Source organism: Lepisma saccharinum, chromosome 1 (genome assembly GCF_977018435.1).
Source record: "Lepisma saccharinum chromosome 1, izLepSacc3.1, whole genome shotgun sequence".
Lineage (NCBI taxonomy): Eukaryota > Metazoa > Arthropoda > Insecta > Zygentoma > Lepismatidae > Lepisma > Lepisma saccharinum.
The window spans coordinates 114,705,265-114,722,291 of NC_139229.1; the positions used below are offsets into that span (position 1 = coordinate 114,705,265).

The window sequence follows — 17,027 nt, forward strand, 5'->3', positions numbered from 1 at the left end:
GTGCAGAAGCTGCAGACATCTTCCTGGAGTACATTATGCAACAACCAGATACAGTACCGATGTAATGCTTGTAAAGCGTTTGCGTGATAAAGCATGCCGCCGTCGTGTATCATCATTGCGACAACTAAAAATTCGTGACATGTTTCTATGTAAATGAATGTACAGTGTCTTTGGATTTAATAAAGTACAGCCTGCATAGTCCCTGTGTGTTTAAACTACATAGTAGTATGTAATTTCCGACCCTCTCAATAATCCGGCACCCATATGTGCAAGGAATGGCCGGATTAGCGAGAGTCTAGTGTATTTTCTTTTATTTATTTCTTACTATTCAAAGTTATTTTTCTCAAAATTCACATTTTCATTTTAGCACATTTTCTGGCAAATACCTGAAATTATACCTTCATGGTGTTTTTAAACTACTGTTTCAAATTGTAAGTCATATGGCCTACGCCTTTTTGTGAGAGTTTGATATCTTGGAAGTTATTTTGGGAAATATTTTCCACAATCCCATTTTAATTTTAAGGTAAGGGTTTTAGACAAGGGAATTTTCCCCATATATACTGAAGGGTGCATAATGACCATAAGTGGCAACGCACCCAAAAACTTTAAAACAAGCAATCTCACGTGACAGATACCGATATATTATGGCACCAAAAAATGTCATTATCTTTTTTTGGATTGTTAGAGTTACGTTTCCCAAAATTTGCAGCACCACGCTCCTGGAACCTTTACCCCCGAAAGTTTCCTCCAAGTACCCGCTTGATATGACACTGGGTGGGCACTGGAGCAGTTTGAATAGGTGGAAAAGATCCCGGTTCTCCCCCGCAGGGGTTCGACCTCGGGTCTCTCGCATTGTAGTCAGATGCCCCAATGACTCAGCTTTATTATTTCTCACTAGACAAATGCCGATGGTGTGCACTTAGCTTGGAAATTTCAAACACACCTCGCGCGACAAATACTGAAGATGCAGCTACCGTCTGACGGTAGATAAGCACTCGATCTCCTGTTAGAACCCTGCCATATTGCTCTGTGATGCAAATTGTTTTGATAGAAGTTGAAAAAATCGTGGGAAATACATGATTCAATGTGGCTGTCAGAATTATTCCATGTATAACAGTTGAGGCCGAAACTTAGCAAAAATATTTCATGTTCCCGTGCAGAGTTCTATAACAATATCTTAAAAACAGTCAATCAAGACAAAATTCCCTGACATTTCCTGGTTTTCCAGGTCTGACACCACCCTGTGTACCTAGTCTGGCCATAAATACTGTTACAAAGGAAAAAGTGAAAAACAGAAATATGGTGAAAGGTAATTTAATATGCATAAAGGATGTGAATCATACATGGTCTGACAACAGTTTGCACCAATCATATTTCAAAATGTCAGCCATTAGCATGCACACGGGCTCGGAGTCTGTGGACCACTCGTCTATTGCAGCACGCACCGTCTCCAGGGGAAATGTCACCAATGCAGCCAGTAAAGAGCGCTTCGAACTGTCAACTGTGGGGTGACTCTTTCTGCAGGCAATACCCTCAAGCATGGCCCACAGATTGTTATCCAGGGGATTAAAGCCAGGGCTGCTAGAGGGCCAGTCAGCAGTAGATATGAAGTCAGACACATTGTGCTCCATCCACTCCTGGGTTGATTTTGCCTTGTGGGCAGGAACAAAATCTTGCTGGAAAGTCCATTGTGGCATTCTGAACAGGGTGGTGGTCAAGTCCTTCACTATAGGCTCCAGCACAGTGTTTTGGTACACCCGAGCACCGGTTTTCATGCCTTTCTCACAAAAATGAAGATGTGTGGTGGCAGCATAGCTCACTCCCCACCACACCATGCCTGACGCGGGATGATGGCCTCTCTGGATTTTTGGAACCTTGTCTCTAGCTTCCTGAGATGATGAGGCATACACCTTATCATTTTGCCGATTGAATTTCTCTTCGATGGTGAACAGTTTCTCATCGGTGCAGAGAATCTGTCAGTGCCCATTGTTCGCGTACCACTGAAGCAAGCGTGCACATTTATCCTTCCTTTGCACATTCAGACGCATCAGAAAGTGTGCAATTGAGCATCAGTAAGGTCGAAGACAAAGATTGTCCCTGAGTAGCCTTGACATCATTCACTTGGAGATGTTCATATCATGTGCCATCACTGCCTGTTTCCGTACGGGATTTCTCCTCACACGCGCCGACACTCTTTTCACAGCATCTGGAGTCCTTGCACTTCATGGACGGTCTTCTCTTGGACGATCCTAAATGAACCCAGTATAAAGGAACTGCTGGATTGTACGATACACAAACATGCGACTGATTTTCAGTTTTTTAAGCATGTTGAAAATTTCACTCGCTGGTTTTCCAACTCTGTGTAGCGCTATCACTGCTACCCGGTTTTCATACTCGCCCCATTTCATTCTGCCTGTATGGGTTACGTGTCTCCCTTTCTACAGCAGCACTCACAATGAGTCATCACACATTCCACCACCAGGTTTGTTCATTCGCCTCACAACGGACAGTGTTGCAGCCTCTGGAACTTTATAACAGTAGTTATGGCCAGACTAGGTAAATTGTATTAATTTAGAACTTAAATGGTAAGAAGATGAAATTATACCGGATGTTTCATAAATAATTGAGAGGTTACATGCTTATTTCAATTGTAATTGTAACTGTAATTGTGAAAAGTGGAAACATTACAAAACAAGCGGTTTCTGTTATGTAATTTGCCGGGACGTGTTGCATGACTGGGCCGCCAAGCGGCCGACACTCTTGTGGTAAAAGACTGAAATAAAATATAAAGTAGCGATGTCTAAGAAAGATTAGATGTCAGAAATAAGGTGCCAGAAATATTTGTATTTGGGAGGACACCTTTTCCAGCATCCTTTTGACAAGGTACGTGCTTATTTCAATTGTAACTGTAATTGTGAAAAGTGGAAACATTACAAAACAAGCGGTTTCTGTTACGGACTTTCTGTTATGCAATTTGCCAGGACCTGTTGCATGACTGAACCGCCAAGCGGCCGACGCTCTCGCGGTAAAAGACTGAAATAACCTCCCTGTATTTCTATAGCTTGTTGACAACCAGGGGTTCTGCATTTGAAACCCAAATAAAACATAACTTTTGTTACATTTACTGTGATTTATTATTCATCTGTGTATCATGTCCTTCATACATACTAACAAATTAACTGAAATGAAAAGAAAACTCAAATGCTGTTATTTTGAGCATGTTCACATTTCTTTTGGTTTCTGTACCCTTTGTCATTGAAGTTTGTGACTAAATTACAAAATGTGTTTTTAAATTGCACTCAAATATCACAGTCAATTGTGAATCCTAAACATATGCAATATGTTATTCCACCCTGAAGCATTTAATTAAATTTTCAATTTCATATTCAACCTTCAGGCAAATTTTTTGCTTTCTTCTTCTGCTTAAGAGAAAGATTTCTTTAAGCCATTTTTTTAGGACCTCCTCAGAGAACAACTTCCAGGTAATGCTTACATTCATTTTAGAATGAAATCTATTTCACCATCTAGCTCCTTCAGTTCAAAAAATGAACATCCTTGTTAAAAAAATTTATATTACATTCAAATTTAAACAAATGTTATAGTTTATGACAACACAGGTGTGGAAATTCTATGAATAAAAACACAAAGTTTAGTCAACAGTTTATTTATAAAAAAGGCATCACCTTGTATTGCATTTAACTGTAACATTGTCAAAATGGGTATCACAGATTATAAATTACAGCAATATATTAATACATTTTATTCAGGTGGGGGAAAGACATTTTATATTTACAATAGTAGTTAATTATATTGACATGTCTCTTGGTGCATTTGTAATTATCTATTCTCATTCCTTCTTTATATGTACATAAATAAAGATCTATATGTACAATTAAAGCTATAGAAACTGCTACAAGACTTGTAGCAGGATGTATATTTTAAAAAAGAACCAAAATCTCTATTACAGCAATGTGCTCCCCTCCAGTTATCTTTTAATAACAGTACTTAATATGTTCCTTTGCGATGTTGGTATTTGTCAATCATGTGAATGTCTTGTCTTGTCTAAATTATTATATAAACTTTATTATCCATCAAAAATAAGGATTTCAAAGTATGACATAATCTGGATTTCTAAGCTTTGACAATGGGACAGTGCTCCCATTCACTTACATAAATATACAAGTTTGATGATCATATTGCCACTATCAGAAAAATCAAACAAAATATATTTTTACAGAAAAATCTAGTGAACACTGACCATGATACAGGAATCAACTGCACAGGAATTGTATCACTATACTCTTCTTGATAAACAAGGAAATAAATTAATTTGCTCTCCTTTCCAGGCCTACAATAGTCATTTGATGAGGATGTAACCTAGAAGGGGATAAAACATGGAAAAATTAAATGAAGAAGGTATCATAAGGTAAAAAAGGTAAAGGTACCCTGTGTATGTGCACACATGGCATGAAGGCATAAGGGGTGATGTGGAGGTAGAGCTCCACATATTCTCAATCACGGCTATAGCTGGGATGATGTGATCAGCATCATGCCCAGCTTCCTTTACACCCCACGGTTGCTCCCCAAGTACCCATTGATACGAGGGTGGGTGGGCCTCAGAGCAATGCAGAAACAGGAAAATGACTGGAAAAATTCCTGGTTCAGATCACCTGCACTGGGATTAAAACCCAGGTTTTCACATGGTAGCCAGATGCTCTACCCCCTGAGCTACCACGGCCCTTAAGAAGGTATTATCTAGATATATCAAAATTAAATTTCAAAAAACCTACTCTTACAATTATTTGCTAAAATGTATTCAAAACATACACTGCAGCCATGGTTTGCACATATTACACACTTCTACTACTAAGGGAAAGAAATAAAAAAAAAAATAAAAAATAACTCTTGCAGTCAATAATATTCCATGGATGTTTTAATCACATCAACATAACTAGTTCATTTAAGGGCCAGTCTTTCAACGTCTAGTTAATCTTTCTGTTAACTATCTGCCAGTTACAGAGATACCACCAGCCTCAACCAACACCAGGTTTTTTAATGTGAAAATAAGCAACGGTTAGTTGATCACACTGTTGCACTGTTCAACAGCAAGTTGGCAATATTGAAGTTCGGAAATATTGAGACACAAATTTCTTAGTATATTTTTAAACATTTGGCACACACGCTGGTGCGACGATTTAAAACTGCCAGTTCATATGCATTCTGCTCTTAAAAGCATGCTGTTTGCAATTTACGGTGGAAACAGCAATGGTTGATCACTCTCACCATGTATTATTACAACAAAATAAATGTAACGAAAGCAAGAACGACTAATTTGGCTTTTTCGTATTAAAAATTGATCTCATAAATGAAAAGTATTTTTACACAGCACATCTGTACATAGTCCAAAATGAGTTTCATTATTTTCATATTTTATTTCCATTAGGAATTAAATTAATTTTTCACATTTTCATTAGATTAATGTGTATCAAAGACATGTTATAATTAATTATCTCCTAGATATTATTGTCCTCACATTATCCATCTATATATATAAAATTGAATGTATGTACGTTTGTTCCGGCATAACTTTTGAATGCCTGGAGCAATATCAACCAAACTTGGTACACATATGACTTACAATCTTGAAAGAAATACTGTGGAGAGGGGGTGATATTTAAAAATATTCAAAAACGACCGATATTAGTGTGGAATCCATAGTTTTCGGGATCGCTAAGATGAATAGTGACACTCCCAATGCCGTTCAATTTATTTATTCTTGCTCCTGGAGGTGAAACTAAAAATGTTGTTTATAATCAAGTTTTGAGTTAAATTAATATTATAGTGAATCTGTAAATAATATTAGTTACATTTTACACTATAATTAGAATTCATTATTTTCCAGTCTAATAGAAGAATGGGATAAATAAATACCCGGGCAATGCCAGGTAATCAGCTAGTTATTTATAAAAAATAATGAGAAAAAAACTTCACAGTACATGAAAATTCTAACAGTGAACAACTCTTGATAAATTAGGGATGGGACCGGAAAAAAAAATTGGCACACACTTTTTCATTATGAGAGGAAACAACATACAAAAGAGCTATAAATTGATAAACTACTTCATTTTTATATACTGTACACAAGTACTTAGCTGTCCAACCAAAAAGAAAACATCAACACAAAATCACCTCATTTCTAAATTGCATATCTCAAGTGATTTATTCATTGTATGTATTTAAAGGATATCCTTGCTGTCCAAAAAATAAAATAATCACTACTGCACATACACAAACACATGTTGAAAATCACATGATGATAAACAAAATTCATTCATGACTGAACACAAATGACACCATTGTTTCCCTTGATGTGTGAGAACAGACTAATCTAATCGCTGCTACAGCTAGCAAGTTCAATGAAAGTGGAAGTTGAGTGGATATTCAAGGGAAGAAAGGAATGAAGCTTGACAGGGAACTATGTTTTCAAACTGAGATTATGTGCATGGGAAATCCCAATTTGCAGCGTCTTCCTGATGTGATCAAAGATAAAGCGTTTTTCAGCTGCAAGTGTTAGGAAACTTTAGGCAAAGGTTTCGTTACAAATCGACAGTTTGCGCGCACAAAATCGATTGCCGGTTTTTGCGTGTTTTCTACTTAATTTGATGATATTTCACGGTTATTTCACGTAAAAGCATTCATTTCATGGAAAAGCACACATTTCGCATTACTTCGCGAATAAAACTCATGCATATTTCATCATTGGCGTGTAGTTACGTGCAGAATGTTCCAAATTGCATCTTTTCTCCACATTTCGCGATTTCGCGCATCGCGAAAATTCAATGTCCCTATCTATCGGTATCGGACTATATAGGCATATCGGTGTATCAGTAAAATTACCAATCCGATATATCGATAAATATCTGATACTTTAGTGCAAAATTCTGCCATTTTGTTGTAATTCTTATGGATAATCTCCATACCCTACTTTCTAAAAAAGTAAATGTCTAAATATGCAATTTCTTTTGCACTGCAGTCACCTCAAAACACAGATTTATTAAGGAGGTCAATGAACCTTTCAGGTTCTTCAAGGACCATTTCTAATTTTATCGGATCGGTAGAATATAGGTTATCAGTATTGGTAAATTTTATATCAGTACTTTATCTGTATCGGCCAAAAATTCATATCGGCACATCCCTATGATAAATACATGGAAAAATTTTACAAGCTCGTTGGCATCTAGAAATGCATTTCAGGAGAGGTCCTCGCATGCAAACTAAGTGTGTCACACTATAAGAACAATTTACGACTAATAGGTCTATTACTACATGCAGGATAGTGTAATAATATATTTACGGATGTGTAATCTCTAGGTTATTACTCGTTAAGATCACTAAAATTTATTCTACCAATAAAATAAGTGTCACAATGAGTAAATGGAAAGAGTGATATGCATTGATTTTTTTTACAAATAATACTGTGAATGCAGAGAAATGAGAAGGGAAGGAGGCTACTGGACTTTTGTAAGAGAAACGGACTGTTAGTAGGTAATAGCTGGCTTCAGAACAAATATGGCAGCCATAACATTACAAGATACAGTTGGAATAATGAACAAAAGTCTGTAATAGATTATATATTGGTAAACAAGGAAGGAAAGAAGATAATGAACAACATTTAAGTAATACCCAGTGCAATTTTACCACTACCCCTCTCCTAAACTATGAAAATTTTAAAAGTTTTACTGCAAATTGCGGACCGACGAATTATCTACAATGACTGAGTTTAGTTCCTTGTACTTTGAAAATGCATTGTAGACAGTTTTGGGGAAAAAGCGAGCAAGGTACAGAGCATGCGTGCAACATGAGGAAAATCAGTTTTTCATTCACCATCTTGAAACACATTGTTCAAATTCAATCACATGTAAGACCCATTGCAGTCTGTCAAGTTTTCTAGCTGCAGAAACATGTTATCATGGTCACTAAATAGATGACTTGTCTTTCTTTGCCCATCCACCCCACCCATGCTCCTCCTAAATTGTGCATTATGTTTCAATAATTTTATTGTGAAAATACACTTCAAGTATTGTCACAATGCTTCTGAAAGTTTTATGCACAAAGCTTGAAAATGTCAAAAATGGTCGAAACATGAAAGTACGAGGGCAAATCAAAAAGTCTTTGCACCTAAATATTTATTGACAGGTTACAAACCATAAAAGAAAAACAAGATATACACAATTTTCTATGTATTTTTTGCTATTTTTCCACATAATCACCACACTTGTTGAGGCACTTATCCCACCGTACTACAAGTTTTGCAATGCCCGTTGCATAGAAGGTGGCCGGCTGGCTGATCACTGAACCAACGACGAACAATGTTCTGCACTTTGGTGTCATTCGTGAACCTCTGTCCAACCAGGAACTTCTTCAATGGACCAAAAAGATGGTAATCACTGGGGGATACTCCATAATTTCCCACCCCCATGACTGAAGTTTGGCGATTGTTTTTTTCGCCACGTGTGGTTTTGCGTTGTTATGGAGGAAGACCACATTGCTCACTTCACGAATACCCTGACGCTGATGCTTTCTCCTAATGGCTGCTCACAGATGGGAGAGTGTGCGACAGTAGCTTGTCCCCATACACTGGCTCCATTTTCCTGTTTGTGCTTTGTACCATAAAGAAACGCTGCTCATATGGCGTGGACTTCCTGAGAAATCCGGTAATCTTTGCCAACTGATAACAGCACCGTGCCGTGGAAGAAATCGGAAGTTACAATAGAGCTGTTCCAAGAAAAGCCTACTGCATCGCTCATATATCTCGCTTTTGTAATAACACTTATAACACGCTAGAAAAAAAAATACTTGCAAAGACTATTCAATTTGCCCTCATATATGTATGCATTGTATTTACTTGAGTACATTATGAGAGTTTAATTATACCACAGAGATTCTACTTTCACGACATTTCATAAAATGTACTCAATTCTCCTTTGTAATGTTTTATACATGGAAAAATTTATTGTGAAAGTTGATTCACAGGTGAAACTATGTGGCTTGCTCACATACGGAAGTGACTGATTAAGTGCTACCACATTTCAAATTATAAGCTTTGTTCATTCAATATTTTATCTAAATATTTCAGACCCTTTTGATTTTTTTGTTTCTTGGATATATGTTCGTATTATTTCTTTTCAAAAGTCTATTTCTAGCATGATTTGAGAAAAATATCCTGAAAAAACCCACTGTGACTTGTATCACATTAATTATTTTGAGTATTGTAAGTTTGCCTAAGCCTTTATTTTAGAAGTTTTCTCAAACTTGACAATTCTAGAACCTCACAATTATTTAAAGCAATAATTTATAACATTTTCTGAGGAAAAAAAAACACATTTTGAGTGGATTTTTTGATGGGGTTTTCAAGGTGGGTTTTTTGAAGAAAAAAAAAACACATGGAGAAAACTGCGCTGGGCCCACCTGGGCCAACTCTGGGATGCACCTATGAAATGCAAGAAGATAATATACAACACATACTATGTGCCAATAATTATGTATGGAGCAGAGACTTGGACAATGACAGAGATAGACAAAACAAAGATGCAGGCAGTGGAGATTTTTTTTAAGGAGTATATTGTGAAAGATTAGAAGAGATATAATAAGGAATGAGGTGATCTGACAAGACGTGGGTGTGGTGAAGCTTCAGGACAAAATAGATCACACACAGATGAGTGGTTCGGATACATGGAAAGGATGGATGCAGAAAGACTACCAGTAAGAGATTATAATGCACAAGGAGTGGGAATAAGACAAGATGACAAGATGTTGGTGTAAAGAGCAGATAGCGGAGAGTGTTAGGAGAAGAGGACAACATTGGAACACTGTGGAAAGAGAGAAGTGGTGGAAGACCAGGAAAAAATGGAGAGGCTTGACTTCTATACCGACCCAGCCAGAGGCAGGAAACGGCAAAGGATGATGATGACTGTGAATGCAAAACTGATTCATCTCAATACAATCCTTATATTCATCCAAGGTTGGTGAAAATAAGTAAACTTCATGACACAAGTGCCATATAAATATTTAATATCACCAGTCATTCACTGGGGAATGCTGGAATCCCTTTCAAGGCATATTTGGGGTTGAGCTGAGATTGCATATGGTTTCAATCAAGGCCATCGTGGGAGTGATGTGATCAGCACCATGCTCTGGCTGCCTTTAAACCCCAGAGTTGCCTCTAGGTAACTGATTACAGACTGTGTGAGGCATGATCAACTTTCCAGAGCAGAAGAACAGGTTGTCTCATCTCGTAGGATGCATTTTAACTCCTAGGCTTTTCAATTTTAGTTGTCTAACAGGCACCCCCTTCCCCAAAGAATACATTTAACAGAAAAAACATTAATTAATTTTTTTTTCTTCAGGTTTGGAAAGCACGGTAGGGACATTTATCTTCATTCTGGATATAATTCTATGTATACTAAATGTATGAAAATAAAAATAATACCTTTAATCCACATTTTCTCCTGGTTTCCTATCCTACATTCTTTAACTGCATGGTTACATTATCGTATCTGCCTCTGTAAGAAATGCAAACAATAATAATACAATTATTTTCCTGTAGTTTACGGTTATTACAAGCATAAGAAAACAGTTTTTTCTTTGTGACGTTTCAGGAGAACACACGCTCCTTTCATCAGACATTTATTTTCATTTTGACTAAAGATACAGTTATAACAATGGTTAGTAATTTTTAAACAAAAAGAATCTGTTATATAATGGATGTTGTCAATGGTACATTGTTGTAATATAGCAACTTAACTGTGAAAAAAGCAGTCTATTTTTTTTTTTTTTTTATGAATGCCAAATATCATCAGGTAATTCAAATTCATCATTGTTTTCACAAATGCAAGCAATGCGTACATACAAGAAAAAAACAATAATAATACAAATAACATAATTACAGGTATAACACACAGGTTTTATCTGCAAAGGCTATAATGCAGCCAATGGCAAAAATAATACTAGGCAAATTGTTAATCACTATTTTTACCCTCTTTTTGTTCTATATCCTGTGTTACTTTAAGGAATAAAATTCTGTTGATATGATGCAGATGCTGTCCTTTCTTACTGATGTTTTTATTTCAATACATGATCACATTGTGGAAAACAGAACAAATGAAATGGTAAAACAATTACTTTTTGCTGTAAGGTGTACAGTGTAATCCAGATTAGTGGGGGTGCTGGATTAGTTTAATTTTTAAATGGTGTATCAAGTTTACTGTCCTATGTGGTGTATTAAAAAAAGTTCTTCAAAATTTTTCAATTTGAGCACCACTTCAAATATTAATTGAAAGTTGCCATCACTCCATTGTCCTCTTTTGCAAGGGGGAAGAAATAAATTTAATGTACCTTAAATATAAAACTTAATGTACCTTGTTCGCTACATACTTTTCACTTTTTCTGCGATTCTTTTTTATCATCATCTGAGCCAGTAGCTGCAAGCATTAGTTCATACAACTGATACAACTGATCCTCACGGAACTTGGCTAGATCATCTTCACTGAAGACAGCACCTAACGGCTTTGCAAACATTGGACCTTTCAAGCCCAACTGCTTGGCTAATGTTAAAGCATAGTTCTGAAATGATAAATAAACACAAAGAGATCACAATTAGTTACACTATAATACAAGATATAACAAGAGCATAAGGTTAACAGAAAATGAGCATTTACATGCTTTTCAAATTTAGGTAATATTTCTTTATGGAACTGTTAATCTTAATTCATTCATTTTGCTAGTCTTTCTACTTACTTTCTTCACAACATTCCATGCAAAATTATTATTATATGGCTAAAAAGGGGAAGGGGCTAACAACGTGGTTATTTTTCCTATGGAAAACAAATTAGTCCCTGCACACATAATTAGGGTGACCACATTTTCTGAAATGAAAAGCGGGACATCCATGGATGTGCAAAGGGTGGGGTGGGGGGGGGGGGAAGGTTGCAGCTATAACTATATTCCGGCAGCTGTAGCAACCGGTGTCCATTCACAGTGCAGAACGGTTATTTTGACAAAATCCTCTTACCCTGCTGGTTGCTTTGGGTAGGGGGATTTTTAACATTACCGCTTCTTGCCCAAGCATTAGACATAATTGGTTGTTTGATTCTGAGTGCCTTCCTAGGTAAATGCAATAACAGAGGGGTCACTACCATAAAGATGGTTCACGTGCCAGATATAAGTACAGTGGGACTGTAAAAGAGCACATTAAGTACAACCCCCAACCTCCTCTATTTGGCAAAGTTAAAGTCATGCTGCTTACATGTGTCCTGACATATTACACAATTTAAACTGTTTTCTTCTTAATTTGATTTGATTGTTGATTAATGTCTCTTTTGTCTCTTGCCACAGCTGTAGTAATCATCTCACCAATGCATCAAACATGCAAATCCCTTGAATTGGACTATTTAAAATTTTCAAAATGTCCCTGCATGTACTTTTAATTACTCAGTATCTTTCATATCATCATGAACAGATTGCATGCAATATCTGCTTCTAAGCAAGAACTGTAAGATTTATCGTAAGACCAAGGTTGCGAGCGAAGCAAGCATGAAAAATTTTAGATCTACAAGTATTTCTATGCAAACTAACAATACTATTAATTTAAAAGGCACTAACAGTTTCAAAGAGGTAAACAAAATCATGTGAATGCTGTTTAAAACATAGGACATATTTGTTTTTGTTTTTTGGAGTAGCATCGCAGACCGCATGAAATGACCCTCAAAAAAAAAAAAGGACTGTCATGCAAAAATCAGGACCACTGGTCACCCTACACATAATACATCTTTTGTCTGCTAAATTCAAAGAAATAATTTTTAACTTACCGTCCATTCTCTCATAAATATTAAAGCTTCAGTAGGATTGCAAGATCTGTGCCTCTTGAACTCATTCCTTGCATACTCATTTCCCAGAAGTTTGAGATCTGGTGGCAATCCACGATGTAATTTTAGAATTGTCTTATATAAAACACGAACTTTTTGGACTTGGGTAAACTGTGAAGCAACTCCTGACATTCTATCTAGGGGGAAAAAGGAAACAAGATAATGTATGTGGACTCCTGAAATAATAATATCTACACATTTTATGTTATTAAATACGCCACTGGAAATCGTCACATTATTCTTCTTGGAAGTTTATTTATTTGATATTTTTCTCAGGAGCTTGCTATGAACTTTAATTCTTCTATGACTTGCATTGTAACAGCATTCACAGCTTTCATTAAGTTGCACCATACATTATAACATATCAGTCTATATGCTGCACGTTAATTTATATGTGATGGTACTTACAAGTGAAAGTTGGTTTGGCAATTAAAATACAACTCCATAGGAAATTTTTAAAAAAAAATCACCACTTGTTTTAAAAATGTATTACTTCATCAGACATTTTCCACTGTTGAAACTGGATAAATACACTGCAGAGCAACGACTTGCTCGAAAGTCAACGAGAGCGTGTCTGCCGGCAAACAGAACACGTAAGTGGAACCGCTAGCTATGTAATGAAATAAGCTCGTACAATTACATGGACAGTTACAATTAAAATGAGCATGTACCTTGTTACAAGAGGTGTTGGAAATGATGTCCTTCTGCTTCCACACATTTACGGCATTTTTTGAAGGAATTTTCACAAACACGTTATCAGTTCCTCTTCCGAAATTGCTTCAATAACTCACCTGAAATTTTCCTTCAATTCTTCTAATATATGGTATCAGGTATTAAATCTTGTAAGCTCGCCACGCAGACGACATGCAAATGTCTCTGTCTTGTGCTAGGCGCTGTAGGGATTTGTGAGGTGTATGTTCCCAGCATTCTCCAACATGACGTCGTCTAGTTTCTCCTCAGTAATCACAAGCTATTTTACCCTTTGCTTCCTACCAAGAACATACACTGTTTCCCTAAATTTGTTCACTAGAATCTGAATACTATCTCTGTGTGAAAAGGGAACATCTGGAAAGGTACTAGTTTACTATCCTTCGGACAGATTTCTTCATTTCTACAGAAGAAACTACTTACCGTAATAAGTTCCTGTAGTATTGTCTAACATCTGGAAGGTGTTTTGTGTGATTTGGGAATGTTTCATAGCGGAAATTCAACCATTGACGCATAGCCCCACGAACCATTTCCGGTATGGTTAGGTTAGGTAGGGTCACAATAGGTTACAATAGTTAAAAATTGGTTTCGAAAAAAATATGCGTAGCCCCACACACCATTCTCGCATAGCCCCACGAACCATTGACACATAGCACCACAAACCATTTGCGGAAACATACGTTCTTCAGTTACAAAAACACTTTTTTTAAAAAAAATGATCAAAAAAACGTGAATACACGTTAAAAAATGATCCGCGAAGCAGATAGGTAAGTACAAATGTCAAAAATTGACGAAACTCAGAAGTTATAGGTGTCCGAAGGATAGTAAACATTTACCAAAAAATGTTCTTTAAATTGTACGTGGCATTATTAGACTGCAGAAAAGCACCAGTAATACGTAAACTAAAACAAAACCATCTAAAACACTTGTTAAGACTTCACAAACATGTGAAAACTGGACACAAGCTTTCTGGTTAATGAGGCACTGATGTCTAGTGGAAAGTCAGCATACAACTAGATGCGGGTCTAAATGTCAGCAGACGCACTCTTACTTCTCGCCGAGCAAGCCGCCGCACCGAGATTAAGGAAATTACTGTAGATCTTCAGAAACTACGAACTTCTCACACAAAAATGAAAATGTATAGAAAAGTCTAGCTAGAATGGGACTGAGTGTGGCTAGACTCTACTTTACGTCCTTATTGCCTTTTGGTGGTAACTGATGGGAGTTAAAAACACTGCAGGCTCGTCTTTGTGTGCACGTTGTGAATCGTGTGCTTTGCTCGTTTGCCTTCTTGGTACGTGTTATATGGTGCATGAAAAAGAACAGGTTCCAAAAACTTGTAGATAGTGTAAAATACGTTTATCCCCAGTAATAATTTAGTGCATCGTTCAAAACCGTGCTTGCAGACAGCCGGCATCTCTTCGGGTAAGTACCTTTCTCTTTTTACACTTTCTGCGATAGCCCCACTAACCATTCACGGATAGCCCACCTCACGAACCATTCATGATAGCCCCACAAACCATTCACGTTAGCTCCAAAAACCATTCACGGGGACAAGGTATGCCTACGAGGTTAGGTTAGGTTCCATTAGCACTCATTTCACCCCTAAATATGTGCTTCATCATCAAAAAATTTCCTCAGTATGATCAATTACGCATATCCGGACAACATCGGTTTTTATCGATTTCCTCCTCCAGGTAATTTTTCCTCGCTTTGGGATTTACGTTGTTGAATTCCTTATACAATAAGCTTTCCAACAATATATGACACGTATTCCTTAACAAAAGGACGTAAAGTAGAGTCTTACCCTGAGTGTAAACACTAAATAGGGAGTAACCCACAGCAAGCAGAAATATGTTGTATATCTTAAAGGTCAACAGCCAATGTTAGAATTTTTCCAATTCCTCGTCCCCCCCCCCCCCTCACTTTGCAGCTGTTGAAACAGTAATTAAACAACCGAAGTTCGTTCAGTACTGTGAAACTAGAGGACAGTTAACCCACTGTATCACCTTGAGAATTATGTTGATTTTTTGGTAACAGTATAGTATAGTGAAAACACATTTCTTCAAATTTACAGAAGAAACTACTTACGGAACTGAGTTTCTGTAGACTTTTGGAAGCTCGTGGAAGTGTTTTCTCGGCTAGAGTCTAGTTTACGTCCTTCTTACCTTTTTACGTCTTTCTTGCGCACTCCTTCTTGCCCGTTGACAAAACCGTGCTAGCAGACAGCCGGCGCTCCGGCATCCGTAGAGTAAGTAAGTTTTTCTTTTTACACTTTCTGTCACTAACCATTCACGGGAACGAGGTATGCCTACGAGGTTAGGTTAGGTTCCATTAGCACTCATTTCACCCCTAAATATGTGCTTCATCATCGAAAAATGTCCTCAGTACATTCAATCAGGCATATCCGGACAACATCGGTTTTTCTCGATTTTCTCCTCCAGGAAACTTTTCCTCGCCTTGGGATTTACTTTGTTGAATTCCTTATAAAATAACCTTTCCAACGATATATGACACGTATTCCTTAGGAAAAGGACGTAAACTAGACTCTTACCGTTTTCTCCCTTCGTTCAACTTATTCGGCCGGTAAATCATGTATTTTTTGACAATAATGTATCTCCGATGCACGATAGCTCTTGCCAACATTACCATCGACTATGTGAATCAAATATTCCGTGCATTCAATTATGTAACCCCCCGTGTTAGTGTAGCAACCACGTGGTAGTTTTACAAGAAGACGTGTGAGCAGTTTTTTTTTAAATTTAATTTTCTGTTTGCCTAACCTAACTGAACCTAACCTTCCGTGAATGGTTTGTGGATCAATTTTCGCTTAAAAAACATTCTGTGAATAGTTTGTGCGGCATTTTTCGGTTAATAAGTTTGGAAACACTGCATATCAGCTGACGATAGACGTGAGTCAAGATTTGCCCGCCATATTGTGTGTAACGAAAGCTAATTAGCAACGAACCATAAATACTTGTAATGTGAAAAATTACGCTTTTTTCAGTGAAAAAACATTTGGAAACACTGACCGGGATTGACCGTGATTACGTCATCACACACAGGCTATCCCCCTGGAAGTAAATGCATGCAAGAGCTTTCGTGCATCGGTCACACATTTATATCGAAAAATAGATGATTTTCCGGCAAAATTCAATGAACGATGCGAGAAAACACTTCCCCGAACTTCCACAAGTATAAAGAAACTGCATTTGGTAAGTAATTTCTCCTGTAAATTCGAAGAAATCCGTTTGTCCGATACGAGAAATTTACCAAATTCACTTTACCAATACCTACCGTGATAATACCACACTGATTATACTGGTTGTTTGCTACCGTTCAATCAGTTGTAAAGATCGCCATATCGCCATGTTTGTTTCCAATTCCATGTTCCTA

The 17,027-nt window shown here is 37.1% G+C and overlaps 1 protein-coding gene across 5 annotated transcripts; it reads right to left on the minus strand.

Annotated features, from left to right (window-relative positions):
* Window positions 1–3,324: 3,324 nt before the first annotated feature.
* On the minus strand, window positions 3,325–17,014 carry Sdhaf3 (Succinate dehydrogenase assembly factor 3). Of its 5 annotated transcripts, none has more exons than XM_083136812.1 (5): window positions 16,929–17,014; window positions 12,867–13,056; window positions 11,418–11,622; window positions 10,490–10,562; window positions 3,325–4,377 (listed from the first exon to the last, which is right to left on the minus strand). In XM_083136812.1, exons 2-3 carry the CDS (start codon window positions 13,053–13,055, stop codon window positions 11,437–11,439), a joined length of 375 nt encoding a protein of 124 aa, XP_082992938.1. In that variant the 5' UTR covers window position 13,056; window positions 16,929–17,014; the 3' UTR covers window positions 3,325–4,377; window positions 10,490–10,562; window positions 11,418–11,436. The 5 variants fall into 5 exon arrangements, with proteins under 5 accessions (XP_082992938.1, XP_082992929.1, XP_082992921.1 ...); XM_083136803.1 differs by having other exon boundaries at window positions 11,434–11,622; window positions 12,867–13,060; XM_083136795.1 differs by having other exon boundaries at window positions 12,867–13,060.
* Between the last annotated feature and the right edge of the window lie 13 nt (window positions 17,015–17,027).

Excerpts from the sequence above, each read along its gene's own strand:
- Sdhaf3 (XM_083136812.1), bottom strand. The coding sequence starts at position 13,055 with ATGTCAGGAGTTGCTTCACAGTTTACCCAAGTCCAAAAAGTTCGTGTT. Across the intron at positions 11,623-12,866 it reads TATTTATGAGAGAATGGACG|AACTATGCTTTAACATTAGC; the intron begins GTAAGTTAAAAA and ends TTATCATTTCAG.